This window comes from Erpetoichthys calabaricus, chromosome 8 (assembly GCF_900747795.2).
Source record: "Erpetoichthys calabaricus chromosome 8, fErpCal1.3, whole genome shotgun sequence".
Classification (NCBI taxonomy): Eukaryota; Metazoa; Chordata; class Cladistia; order Polypteriformes; family Polypteridae; genus Erpetoichthys; species Erpetoichthys calabaricus.
The window spans coordinates 47395325-47409152 of record NC_041401.2 but is presented as its reverse complement, the minus strand read 5'-3'; the positions used below and the strand labels follow the sequence as shown (position 1 = coordinate 47409152).

Below are 13828 nucleotides of genomic sequence, written 5' to 3'. Positions count from 1 at the left end.
GAAAATGTATTATGGACCATTTATGAGAATGTCTGATTTTAAGCTAAATAATACAATTCTTTTTCCACAGATTGATTGTGTCACAGAATGCAGAGAAGATCAGTTTCGATGCCACAACAGAGCACATTGCATCCCAGCTAGGTGGCGGTGTGATGGTATTTACGATTGTGTTGACCTCAGTGATGAAGAAAGTTGTGATTATGGTAAGTTTTAATCATCTGGTTTTTTTTTTTAATTCAGAAAAGAAATCTTGTAATGCACAGTTTTCAAACTCTGTCCTGAGGTATCAGCTGCTGATTTTCACTGAAACTAAATTCATCATTAGAGGGCATATCCTGTCCTTTTCTGAACTTCTTTTTCATCGGACACCTGTTTGTTAAACATCCTCTAAATTGTATGCATTATTTTTATAATGTATTTTCTGACATTTGAATGTTTTATACAAAGAATTAGGTTCACTTATTTGTAAATGTACTCACACTTTATTGCGCACTCCAAAAAATTGCATATTTGGATTGAACCTGAGAACACAGATAAAGAAAATGACTGAAATCTACAGAACACTTTATCCTAACAAAACGTCCCTACAGTGTGCAGATTAACTATTTAAATGATCCCACTTTCAGTTGGCCTCCTTGTTGAAAAGGCATAGTAACAGACATATATCATTATAACAATTATAACAATTTACAAAGTTAATTCCCATCCTCATTCCCATTTTTTTTTCTTTATTCCTTATTTTGTATTTCCTGCTTGATTTCAGGGAAAAAAAATTTCTGCCCCAGTCAAAAAGAGCAATTGTCAACAACTGATGGGTTTTAGGCAAAAGGATCAGGGTTATACTTCTTTTGTTATGTAAATAATCAAGAAAGAAATTCATGGACAGAGCACAATAGATCACTGGCCTACCCTCCTACTGACACACCTGTGTTGCTCCTGTCTCGTCTGGGATTGGAGGACACCACTTCCATCTCTACTTTTCTCTCACTCACTTTTTGCTTCTTGTGGTGGGCTCACGCCCTGCCCAGGGTGTGTTTCCTGCTTTGCACCCTGTGTTGGCTGGGATTGGCTCCAGCAGACCCTCGCGGCCCTGTAGTTAGGATATAGCGGGTTGGATAATGGATGGATGGACTTTTTGCTTCTAGAGAAGTAATACCTCCTCACAGCCACAGTGCCTGAGATTTATAGTGCACTTACTAAACACTGACATTCACATCTTTCTTGAGCTTCACCAAACTTTCTCCTTCGTTTTCATGCCTAACGGTAGTTGCCAAACTTGTTCATGTCTCTTTTTTCCTGTTCAAGACACCACCTCTTCTTCAGTTGATCATCCACCCTTTTTTGGTTAGTACTGGTTAGTGCTGCTCTTCAGAACCATTATCGCTTCTGCTCTTTCATTTACATAAAGTATTCCCCCAGCACAGAACATGCAAGTTAGCATAATATTAATAAATTTCAATAAAAACAATGTGTCGGCTAATTTTTTTCCTATAACGTCACCAAATTTCAATCAAATCCATCAAAGCATTTTGCGTCCGGGATTACCACTAAATATTAATGTGTTGAAATGTCATTTTTTAAAGGATACCTACTGCTCTAGATTTACCATCCTGCCAAATTTCTGTTTTTTTTTTTAACTAAATGGTAAAGAGTGTTTTTGTTAATGAGTGAGAAAATCCTTAATTGAATGAATGAGCCAGTCAACTTTACATTATATACTATTGCATTATATATTCCTGGTCAAAAGTTTTAGAACACCTAACAATGTAGTTTAGTGCCTTGATGTTTCATGAAATCAAGGCATAGTGCAAAAAATAATATGTCAAGGAATCATTAGGTGTACATTTTATTGATTTTTTATTCATCAATTTAACCACCATTTGCTGATCTAACAGCCAATTCCTTTTGATTCAGAATGCCAGTCACTCTGTGCAAGTCACCAAGTCTACCTCCAGTAAAAGAACCCCAGACCATCACACTTCCTCCTAAATGTTAGACAGTTGGTGTCACACACTGAGGAACCATCCTTTCACCAAGTCAATGGCATATAAACACCCTGTGTGATAAACTGTAGAGTTCAAATTTTGATTCATCAGTCAATAAGACTTTCTTTCAGTCTGCAGTAGTCCACAGCTGGCATTTCAAGGCCCTATTTTGTTCCTTAAGGTATGGCTTTTTTACTGCCACTCGCCCTCTCAGACCTGCAAGGCAAAGTCTCATCTTCACAGTAGAAACTAAGACTATTAAGCTGTGTTTGAAGCTGTTGTGCTGTGAAGCACCAATCATGCAAACTGGTGATTCTCAGAAACTTTTCTTCTGATTAGGTTGTGACTTTGGGACTGCTAGATCTCTAACTATCAGAGTTTCTTCCAGTCTGCAATTGTCTTTGGATTGTGCAGAACATTGTACTCACTGACACTTTGATTGGGTTGATATCTCTAAATGAAAGGTCTACACTTCTAAGGGTAATAATGCTCTATTCTCATTAAATTTGTTAATTGCTGTTTTGTTGCCATTATCACTGGAACTTGCAACTTTCTACAGTGTAATATTGTCCATGTAGTTCTTTAGAGGATGTAGTAACACAGTCTCTTCCAACAGATAGAGACAGACAGAGAGTTTTTATGTAATCAACAGAAGTTGGGACACCTGTGCAAATTGTTTGCTTCAACTGGAAAGGCTTAATTTTCTTTAATTGCTGCAAAACATCTGTAGGTTGTAACCTATTATTTGTTCCCTGAAGAAGGCCCATTTCTAATATTTTGAAATTTTCTTTTTTCAGTTTTTGTTACCTTAACTTTAATGTAAACCTCTGGCAGTTTATTGCATAGCTTTTCATCATTTTAGGTCATTCATTGTATTTTATCTGATTAAATTTGAAGAAAAACTTAAAAAATGAGATGTTATAAAACCTTGAATGGTAGTGTAGATTTAATGCAAAACTGACTGACTCATTCTTTCATTCCGATTACCATCAAAGCATCAATGAAACTTCTATTTCAATTTATGTACTGAATAGACGTTAAGTTGTAGAAAGCATCCTTGTTAAGTATTTAGTTATCACTGCTACTCAGTTAGTTAGTTTCCCGTGATGTTTATGTTCTGTGATAATTAGTTACATGTCAGAGCCACATATGCATGAGATATCTTAGTAACATATTTGACATGAACAAATCCTTTGTTAAGGTTTTTGTTACATCACAGTAAATCGCTAATAGATGCTGAATAGTTAGCTCATATTATAAAGTATTGTCACTGCTACATTGTAAGTCTTAGTGAAAGGAAATGAAATGGTTTTTAAGGCTTTGTTGCACAGAAGTAACTAAATAACAGATATGCCTGCATAGTCCCTATTATAAAATGCTAATTACAATAGATTAGATATACTTTATCAATACCCAAGGAGAAATCGAATTGCATACCACAGCAAAACCAAAAACATAACAAGTGTAAAATACACAAATGTCAACTCAGACTACAATATAAAACAATAGAATGAAAATGTATAAAGCAATTAATATTATGCTAAAAAATAACTTGTAAATTGAAGTTTGTACTATTTTCCTATGGCTTCTATTTGGAATGTAGGAAGAGACATAGAGAGGAAGCATTAAAGTGCCTAATGACCACAGGTAGAAAAGATCCTTGAAGCTGCTTCCTATTGCACTGTGGAGGTATGAGCCTGGGGTTAAAAGTACTCCCCCTGGAGGACATGGGCAGAATTTCTCATGATGGCACTCAATTTTGCCACCAATTGGATGCCATCATGAATAATTTCTTGTATATTATTTCACAATATTTTCTACAGTGATAATGGATTTGTCAATATTTTCCTTTCTAGGGACTTAGTAGTAGCAGTATCTATCTTACTAAACCACAGTTAATTTATGCACGGCGGACGCACCGAGGCACATGTGCACTGCGGCCTTGGCTCCCGCCCCAGAGTCCAGAGTCAAATGCACGCATGCACACTGCGGCCTTGGCTCCCGCCCCAGAGTCCAGAGTCAAATGCACGCATGCACACTGCGGCCTTGGCGCCCACCCCAGAGTCCAGAGTCAAACGCAGCAGCTTCCCAAAACGTGGCGGCGCCCGCCCCAGAGTCAAACACAGCGGCTTCCCAGAGTCAGTAGGTGGCGCCCAAACAACATGGATAAAAACAATGAACGAAGGCGCCCACACAAAGAAACCGCTTTAGTTCAAATGGGGTTATTGAATTAAATGGAAACTTTACCATGCCTACGACCTGTGAACTAAACCTGAAGTAAAGCGTGCACATCAGGTTGTACAGCCGCCAGGACGCGACCAGCCACACCACCGCATATACGACAACACAGCCATAAAAAAACAAAAACGAGACTGCATGAAGAAAAACAATAACACCAACTACAATTGCCTTAGTGCTAATAAAGGACAAAGAACAGGATCTGAGACGATACAATGTTCCCATCGTTAATGAAGTGGCAATTGTGTTTCAAAGTGATGATGGTGAGCCTCCGTTTCACCGCGATATTGTCATGCATTTACGTCCTGATGGAAACAAGGCGCCTACAACGCGCTTCTGAAACACCACAACCACATGAGTCACAGCTCCAAAAAGAAACCGCTTTAGTACAAATATGTTTATTTAATTAAATGACATTTCCCAGGACGCACCCACCCTCCATGAGGTGATTGTCATTCTTGGATTTGCGATTCTTTCGAGAATCGCGGGCTTGCTGGTAAGTAAAGAAGATGCACAGTTAAGATGGTATGAGTCAGAATTATATCTAATAGCTCAGGTTTCCTGAAACTAATAACCGAGCAAGATTATTATAAAAAACCTACTGTTGCATGTAATATGTACTGTATGTTCCAACTGCTTCCTACTGAGTTTCTTAGAGATTAGGCATAAAACTCTTGAAAAGCAACTTGAAATTGATAGTCATTACAAAACAAATTGTGTGTCAATGAGTTTGTCAGTGACCGAAGACACACTGTCAGAGAACTTTATTGGTTCTTGGATTTTGTTGGCATTCTGAGGTAAGCGTTTCTTGTGAAGTTGAATTATTGCTGATACCACCCTACTGTTTATCATGTATGTGAAAAAAGCAAGCCACTTCTCAGTTCAGCTGCCTTTTTTTTCTTTACAGCGATCAATGTCTTGGATATACGATAAATCAAACCATCCTGCTACCGTCTGTTCTTGTTCTCCTTGCATGGATAGCATGAAATTAATTTCACATTTTAATAATTTATCATTGAATATAATAACTTTTTCCTACCACACAGCTCTTTGAAGTGGGATTCCTATCATTCATTTGGCCTTACTATATATGAATTAGCAGCTTTCTGAACAATTACATTTTATGGGAAGAAACAAAATGAAAATGGTACTTCTGGGTCTTTTACACACATGAGATGACAGGTCCACATTGTCCTTTTCACTCAATGACTTTGCGTCATGTTCACACATGAAATAATAACAGTGTTTAATATTAAACGTCCTATGTATATATACTCTATAACTAAATGCATTGACATTTTTTTTAAAACTACAGCCATTTGTGCATGAAAAAATGATTGCAAGCAACACTCATTTTTTACATGGATGTAAATATACCAGTAATTTAAATATTCCTAAATTATTTCAGATTTCTTTTATGAATGTGATACATGAATCTGCTAGATTAAAATTTGCAGACTCATTGTTCATTTAACATTTGCATGGCTGTTACTCCAATCTAATATTTGTGTGGCTTTTTTATCTAAATACTCAATACATTATTGAAATGCTGCTTGTGGGCTGACGCCCTGCCCGGGGTTTGTTTCCTGCCTTGCCCCCTGTGTTGGCTGGGATTGGCTCCAGCAGACCCCCGTGACCCTGTAGTTAGTATATAGCGGGTTGGATGATGGATGGATGGATTATTGAAATGGGAGTCACACCTGTGTATTTTCTACTCCAGCAGCAAATTTGTGTAGAGCTGATGAGTTTATTTGCAACAACACTCTCTGCAAGCTACATGTTTGGGTTTGTGATGGTGAAGATGACTGTGGAGATAATTCAGATGAAGATGCTGAAATGTGTGGTAAGTTTTTATTTTTATTATAAGCAGATAGTAAGAGAAATGTATCAAGAAAAGCACACCCAATACAAAACCACTGTTAAAAGACTGTTATTATCAATAAAATATAATTCAGATTGCTCCTATTTTCCTCCTGCTTCCCAAATACGAGCTTGAATAGGGCAGACTGTTCCCTTATAAGAGAGAGTGTTTGTGCACAAGTGTGGGTGTGTGTGTGCACCTGATGCTGCTGGAATGGCTTCCAGGAACACAAACTGAAAATTGAATCAAGTGGTAGAGTAACTGGATTGTTGTATATTGTTGTAATTGCTATATGTATCCATCCTGCCATCCATTATCACCCTGCTTAATGCAGGTCAGGAATGAGGTTGGCCTAACTCTTTCAAGCAGAAATAACACTAGATAGGGTCTTAGTACACAACTAAAGCAACATACAGTGTACCACAATTTAACATTTGAACTGAGCATGTTTTTTTTTAATGGTCTTGAATATTTTAGCTTAGTACCTCTGTCAGCGCAATGACATAGTGCTAATGAATGCTGGGTTGTGTGATGATGAACTGGTATCCCTCCTACGGCTGGCTAATGACATGCTCCATATGATAGTGTGCATTCACCAAAACAAGTTTCATATAACTATATACAGAACTTTGCCATGTGTATATAGTGACGTATGATAAGGCCATATGGGCAGTTTTTCAGTTGTGTAACTCATTATTTTTTATTTCATATTGTGTATTTAATTACATTTCTGTCATTGAATATACTACTTGGTGCTGTAGAATATAATTGCAAATACCATCTACAGAAGTTTCATCCATCCACGCATTTTCTTTCACCTGCATTGGGTCAGTCAGTTTAGGTCACATAGAACCCAAATGCCCACTCTTAACCATTTATAATTAAACATAAATCTAAATAATATCACCACATTCTGAGAATGAATGTTTGCTTGATGAATCACTAATGCTTCATTAAGTCTGAGCTATGGTGACAGACAAAAAAAGGAATCTGACAGCAAGCACATAAGAATAAGTGACACCATGACAAGTGCTGAAATAAAGGTATAAAAGAACATGAAATTGTGTTTTTTAATTTAAATTAATATTGATCAACTCTAAGGATTTTATCTCTTCTTGGCATCCCATAACCCAGCAACTTAACTTTTCCATATCTAAATCAGTTTCAAGTTTTGTGTTCTCCTCCTCAGCTATTAGCCTTTGAAATGTTTGATATTTTTGCAGTGCACGTCTGTATGAAGTACTGTGGTATACTCTAGAGCAGTGGTCCCCAACCTTTTTGACAGCAAGGACCACTTTATTAGATGCAAATTTTTCCACAGACCCTTTGGGCTAGTTTTATACACAATTTACATAACATTTCTATTATTATTAAAGTTATTAAGCAGTTCGCATACGTTTGCAATCTGAGATTTTTCTTCTTTTTTTGTATATAACAAAGACATATGCTTTACATTTGCCATTCCAACAGATTGCACATCACAAACATTAACACTGCAATCTTTTTTTCGTGTCTGCTGTTTCTATAGGAGGGTGACAATGAGTTAAATTCCAAAGGATGTTTTTCAAATGTTGACAAGCAATAAGCAAAAGGTATCACTGAAAACCACAGACAACAAAAACAGCAAAAAAAATAAATAAATAAAAACAGTACGAGGAAAGTTCGAAGAAAGATTTTTTTACAATGTTTCTGTTTGTGGATCGTTGTGCAAACGTGCACAACTGAGCTGCGACCACAAAAGCATCTGTTGAATGTACTTCGTAGTAACGCGATTTCTATAGACTGTCGGGACCATAAAAATACTTTGTTGTAATACTCTGTCACCTCGGTCTCTCTCCTCTCTCTGCGCCGCTGCAAAGCCCCGCCCGCCAAGCGTTCTGAAAAGTCTGAGTGAGTCGCCGTTGCCAGCAGTTCTCTCGCGGCCCGGCTGTCAGACGGCTGCGGACCGGTAGTGGGCTGCGGACCGGGGGTTGGGGACCCCTGCTCTAGAGAACTCCATAGACCTCACTTCACATTCCCAACCTGTCACTGTATACGAGGGGGGACCCAAAAATAACCGGAATTTTGTTGTTGTTAGGTTGGTACTTGTAGTACGTGGTTGGGCCGCTAGGGCGATCTAGTTACACTCCTTACAAGTCAATCTGCCAAGTGCCATCAATCTGGAAGGTCGTGCTTATGTTCAGTGAATTTTTTTGTAAAAGTAGTTTTGTGCAAGCGTCGTTTTTTTACGATGGCCGATTATCGTGAGCAACACGCGACAGTGAAATTTTGTTTTCTTCTTGAAAAAAGTGTTGCAGAAACTATTGTTAGAAACGGTATGACAACCCTGAACCACCCACCCTACTCACCGGATTTAGCTCCGTGTGATTTCTTTTTGTTCCCTCGGATGAAAAAAGATTTGAAAGGAAGGCGTTTTGCTGACGTCGAAAAGGTCAAACAAGAAACGACCAGAGCATTAATGGGCATTACTTCAGACGAATTTAAAAAATGTTTCGAACAATGGAACAAACGGTCAGATAAGTGTATTTCCGCCAATGGAGAGTACTTTGAAGGAAACTAATTGTAGTTTGTACAGAAAATTAAATTAAACACGTTTTAAAAATATTTCTGGTTATTTTTGGGTCCCCCCTTGTATATGGTGCATGTTCTCTCTCTGTCTGCCTGAATTTCTCTGAACACTTTGGTTTCTTCCAACATCATAAAGATATTCATGTTACTTATTTGAGAGCACTAACCTGACCTTTGTGACTAATACTGGTATACTGCAGGTGGTATATTTACAATCACACGCATGCAGTCGATATACTGTAGAATTGCCAAGTAACCTAACACACTCATTTTTGAAATGTAGTAAAACTGAGTGCTCTGAAAGAAAACAAGTTTAAAAAAACTTGCAGAAAGGCGTGGGGAGAATGACATGTATGTGTTTGAGTGTGGCCTGGCTCCCTGTCCATAATTCCATCATGCTTTGTGACTAACACTGCTAGAATAGGCTTAGAATCCATGTGACCATAGCATTTATTTAAGTATATTGAATAGATGGATGGATTGTTTGGGTAACCAAGTATGGGGGAATGCATCAATGTACCCTTTGATAATGTCACACCATGTCTTGGGTGGCATGTGGACCTAGATATGCTGAGATGCTTTCATTTCTCTGTGATCCTCTGCATGAAGAAGCAGTCTCAGAAAATGGATGGGTGATCTAAAGTCCATGATCTCTGATATTTTACATCTCAATTATTCTTTATGTACTGCTCCAAAGCAATGTGCTGTAAGAGCTCTATATTAAATCTGATATATATTAAACAAAGTGATTTACCCTTCAAACTCCATGCATCTCTACTGAATGTACATGATGATTTTTATTTTCATATTTTTAGAATAGTCAGGGGGACTCTTGAGAATGTTTTAGATGGCTTTAAGTCTTCCTTTGGGTAAACCTGTTATAAATTTCCTCAAGCTTCTGCATATTTTATTTTCTGTCTTTAAACATTAATGTTTCACCATTACCAATAAAATATGTTTTTCGGTTGATTTTATTGTTAAGTCAGCATATTTGATCCCTGCAAGTGATTCCTGTCTTTTGAAAGAAATTGACTGGCTCTTATAGTTCACCTATATCATGACTGCACAGAGAGATGACAAAATGATTGTCTATTTTCTTAACATTTCATATTTTGTATAACCAAGTCTAATATAAGCTATTATAATAACAAAACAAAAATGACCTACAGCTTCCTCTTCTGTCTCCATATTGATCTACAAATTGGAAGATAAACCATAAATGATTAATCTGCATACCTGTACACATTCTCATCCAAAAGTAGCTTAAGCTGTCAGCTACTGTATCTTCTACATGTTTTTTTAAATGATGTTTAAATTTGACATTCTCAAATTTTTGTTTCTAGTCATTGTTCTTATGACAAATTTAAATTATGTTAACACTATGAAACAGTAAACTTAGACAACTGAAAGAAAGAAATCATTCTTAAAGCTGCTGCAACACTGTATAGATGCTAAATCAAAACACATTCAAAATGTACTATTTCTAGAAAACATCAAATATAACTAAAGAAGAAAAAACATAATGTTGCACATGTACTGTTCACATACACACACAAGTGGCACCTACAAAAAGCAGTGAAGCATCTCCAGCTTATCTTGTCTCATATGATGATTTAGATGCTGCCTCACTGTCTTTCATTAAGTGTGCTAGTACTTTCTGCCTCTATTCATCTGTCACATATTCTCCCCATGGAAGACCCTTCTACACATGTGTAAGGTATGAAGGACTGGCTGAAAAAGACAGGTTTACTGACCTGGAAAAGTATTGCTTCTAGCTCTGTAGAACTTGGCTTGTCAAGCTGACTTCTGCAGAGGACGCATTTTTAGTTCAAGAGGGAAATCACCTTCATGTACAAAATAAAACTTTGCACTTAAAGTAAGAAAAAAAACAGAACTAAAACCCCAATGTCTAATGTAAGTGTAAATAAAAAAACGACATAATGTAACATTCCTCGACTGCTTTAATCCTATTCAGGATCACAGGGACTAAAGCGTATTACAGCATCATCAGGTATACGGTGTTAATCAAACCCTGGACAAGGTGCCTGTATATTGCAGGTGCCACTCATACAAGCACCCACATGGAGTCAATATAGAATTACCAAGTAACCTAACACACTCATTTTTGAAATATGGGAACACTGAGTACTCTGAAAGAAAAAAAAACATGCAGACAGGCCTGGGGAGAACCTGGAGGATCCATTCAGACAGCAAACAGTGTAGGAGTCATACCCAGGCAGCTAAATCTGTGAGGCAGCAGTGGCAATCGCTGTGCTTCCCTGCCACCCACCCTTGTAGATCTAAAGGTAATGTTAAAAAAATAAACATAATAATGCTCAGGTATAACAAGTTAGCACTTGACTGCTACTGTATTAAGCAAATTTAATCCACTAATCAATCAATCAGTAAGATGAGTTTATTATTTATTGTCTTTACACGTTCGTACAATGAAATTCTGAAGTGCAGCAAAGAAAAAAAGGTAACAATACAGTACTGCAATAAGACAGTTATATGGGTTATAAGAAATGAAGAGCAGGTATTGAAGAAAAATAATCTCAAAGAAGCAGCATGTATTCAATTACTATATACAAAGTGGCATTAATTATTTACAGCTTTAAAAAATACATATTATACAGTATTTAGCATATCAGTATGCATTGCCTAAGAATAACTCTTGCTTGTGTGAAAGATGTGAAGGTAAAATGTGTCTATATGTGTGTCTCTATGCTCTATATCTTGTGTTTATATTACAGTTCTTATATCCCGGAGGAGTATTGGGTTTGGATAGGTGTGATGGAAATCACAGCTCTAGGAAAAAAGCTATTTCTCAGTCTGTTAGTGCGTTATCTGATTGCCCTAAACCTCTTTCCAGAGTGTAGCGGGGCAAATAGAAGGTGGCCTGGATATGATGTATCTCTGGCAATCTACCACAAATTGGGAGGTCTGCCCTGATGATTCGTTGTGCAGCCTTCATCACATGGTGTAGCTCCTTCCTTTCTGTAATTGTGCAACTGGCATACCACACAATCAAGCCATTGAAGAGGATACTTTCTATTGCACTGTGGTAGAAGTTGATTAAAAGCTACTGAGGTAGATGAGCCTCTCTCAGCTTCCTGGGAAAGTACAGTCATTGTTGAGCTTTTCTCACCAGGTAAGAGAAGTTAAGAGACCATGTGAGATCCTTTGTTATATAGACTCCTAGGAACGTAAGACTCTTTACACATTCCACTGCATCGTCATGGATATGAAGAGGGAGATGTTCTTTACCTTTTGTTCTCCTGAAGTCTACAATATTATACACCAATTAGTTGGTCTGTCATGATCTGCAAAATGGAACAAACTATATTAAAATAGAATATCAAAGCAAACAAATTTGACAGTAAAATAAAGAAGTTTAAAAGAGTAGTCAAAAAAGTAATGCAGTATTTGAAATTAATATCAGTAACAGCATAGACTAAAACAGAGGAGTCTTACTAGTGGAAAGCATGATTGTTGACTCAAAATAGTTCATCCTAGAAGAACACTTTCAGAAGGCCAAAATGTAGGGGTGACTTTTAGCCTTGGCATATGGTTTGTTGAGTATTGCAGAAAAACGTAAGTCTTTCTTGATGACAGTTGATCGAAGATGTTTGGTATCTCACAGAATTTTCCCAAAAAATCAGTACAAACAGATATTCCTGGGTTTTGTTGTTGACAGCTTCTACGTTAATCGCAGGACTTTATAGATGATTCTATACCAGTGGCTGATCTTACTGAAACACAACATAATCAGGGAGTACATAACTCTCACAAGTGGATTTTGAACTCTTTTTATTCTGTGTGGTTAATTCACCAATGAAGATCATTGTAGAGAGAATTACATTAGATGAGAAATTATAAAGGAGTAGTGGTGGATGTAAATGTCTGAAAAGAAGAGGCAGGAAAGGAACAGAGCATTGTTACTCAAGTGACAGTATAATTCACCTCTCCAGGTAACTATTAAATACAACAATAAGGTCTTTACAAATGATGACAGAGTAATTTGATAGGATCCTGTTATGCTAACAGCTCTGTGCAGTAAGATGGCATCAGAAGATGGATCCTTGAAGTAACAAGTCATGGTCATAACCGTGAGAGCAGGAATTAAATAAACAAAGGCCAGGACATGAGGCAAAATCATAGAACAAGAAATGATGGATGAGAGTCAGTAACCAAAATGTTTCCTTAGGCAAAACCAAAGTCGGAAATTAAAGTCAAAGAACAGAAATTAACTCATAACTAGAATTATATTAAAAGTAATAATGCAAAGGGGTTTTTTTTGGTTTTGAGTTATCCACAACCTTGGTCAGTTAGTAATTCTATGATGTTGACCTTTTTACTGTTGCTATAATGACATCATCCACTGCACACTTCCCATTGTCTTCTCTAGCAGCAGTCTGGCAGTCATTACAAATAGCAAATAGCAATGGAGATGCCCATAATAAAACCAAAATGGCATCATAGGAAGACATATTTAAAAAAATAACATCTTCAAAAACATTCTTAACTAAAAATGACTGCCTCAATCAGGCAGACTACCAGCATATAAAGGCCCAGGCCCAGATAGGGCAGAGCTGGGAGTTTACATCATGATGGTGCTAGTTGTTCTCTCCCAAGAAACACTTGGAACTGTGGAGGCAACAGGCGATATTGTTAGCAATAGTGTCCCCTCTTCCCACATAGTGGAATTGGTGAGCTTACCTTAACCTTCTGAGTGGTCTTTAAGTACACATCTGTGACACCATTTATTTCCTTAGCCTCTAAAACCCCCAGAATGATATTTCCATTATTTTTAGAAGCCAAGGAAAATAATGTGAAAAAATATACAGCTTATTCCAGATCATGACACCTGTGTTCAAATAGAAGGAGTCAAGTGTTTGACATTCCCAAGAGAAGTTCTGTATTGACTGAATTCAGCTGAACAAATCTTTCATTTATACAATCTTGCAATTTGCTCAACAAAGGAATTAAAGCTAACATATATTGTACATTGGCTGAGATATAAATTAATTCCGCACATGAATAGTTGGGCCAATGGATGAAAGGATAAATAAATAACAAAGTTACTTAAATGTACTTAATTACCATCATGTTAACTTTTTCATTCTGTGGTAATACATATTACTAATATTAAGTTTCATAACACTTTTTTTAAAGT

The 13828-nt window shown here is 37.1% G+C and overlaps 1 protein-coding gene across 1 annotated transcript in view; it reads left to right on the top strand.

Annotated features, from left to right (window-relative positions):
• The window catches only part of lrp1bb (low density lipoprotein receptor-related protein 1Bb), a 2167948-nt gene that overhangs the window by 2040694 nt on the left and 113426 nt on the right, over positions 1-13828 (top strand). The window contains exons 71-72 of the mRNA XM_051931086.1: positions 71-203; positions 5944-6066. Coding sequence (XP_051787046.1) covers positions 71-203; positions 5944-6066 — 256 coding nt within the window. The remainder of the gene's footprint in view (positions 1-70; positions 204-5943; positions 6067-13828) is intronic.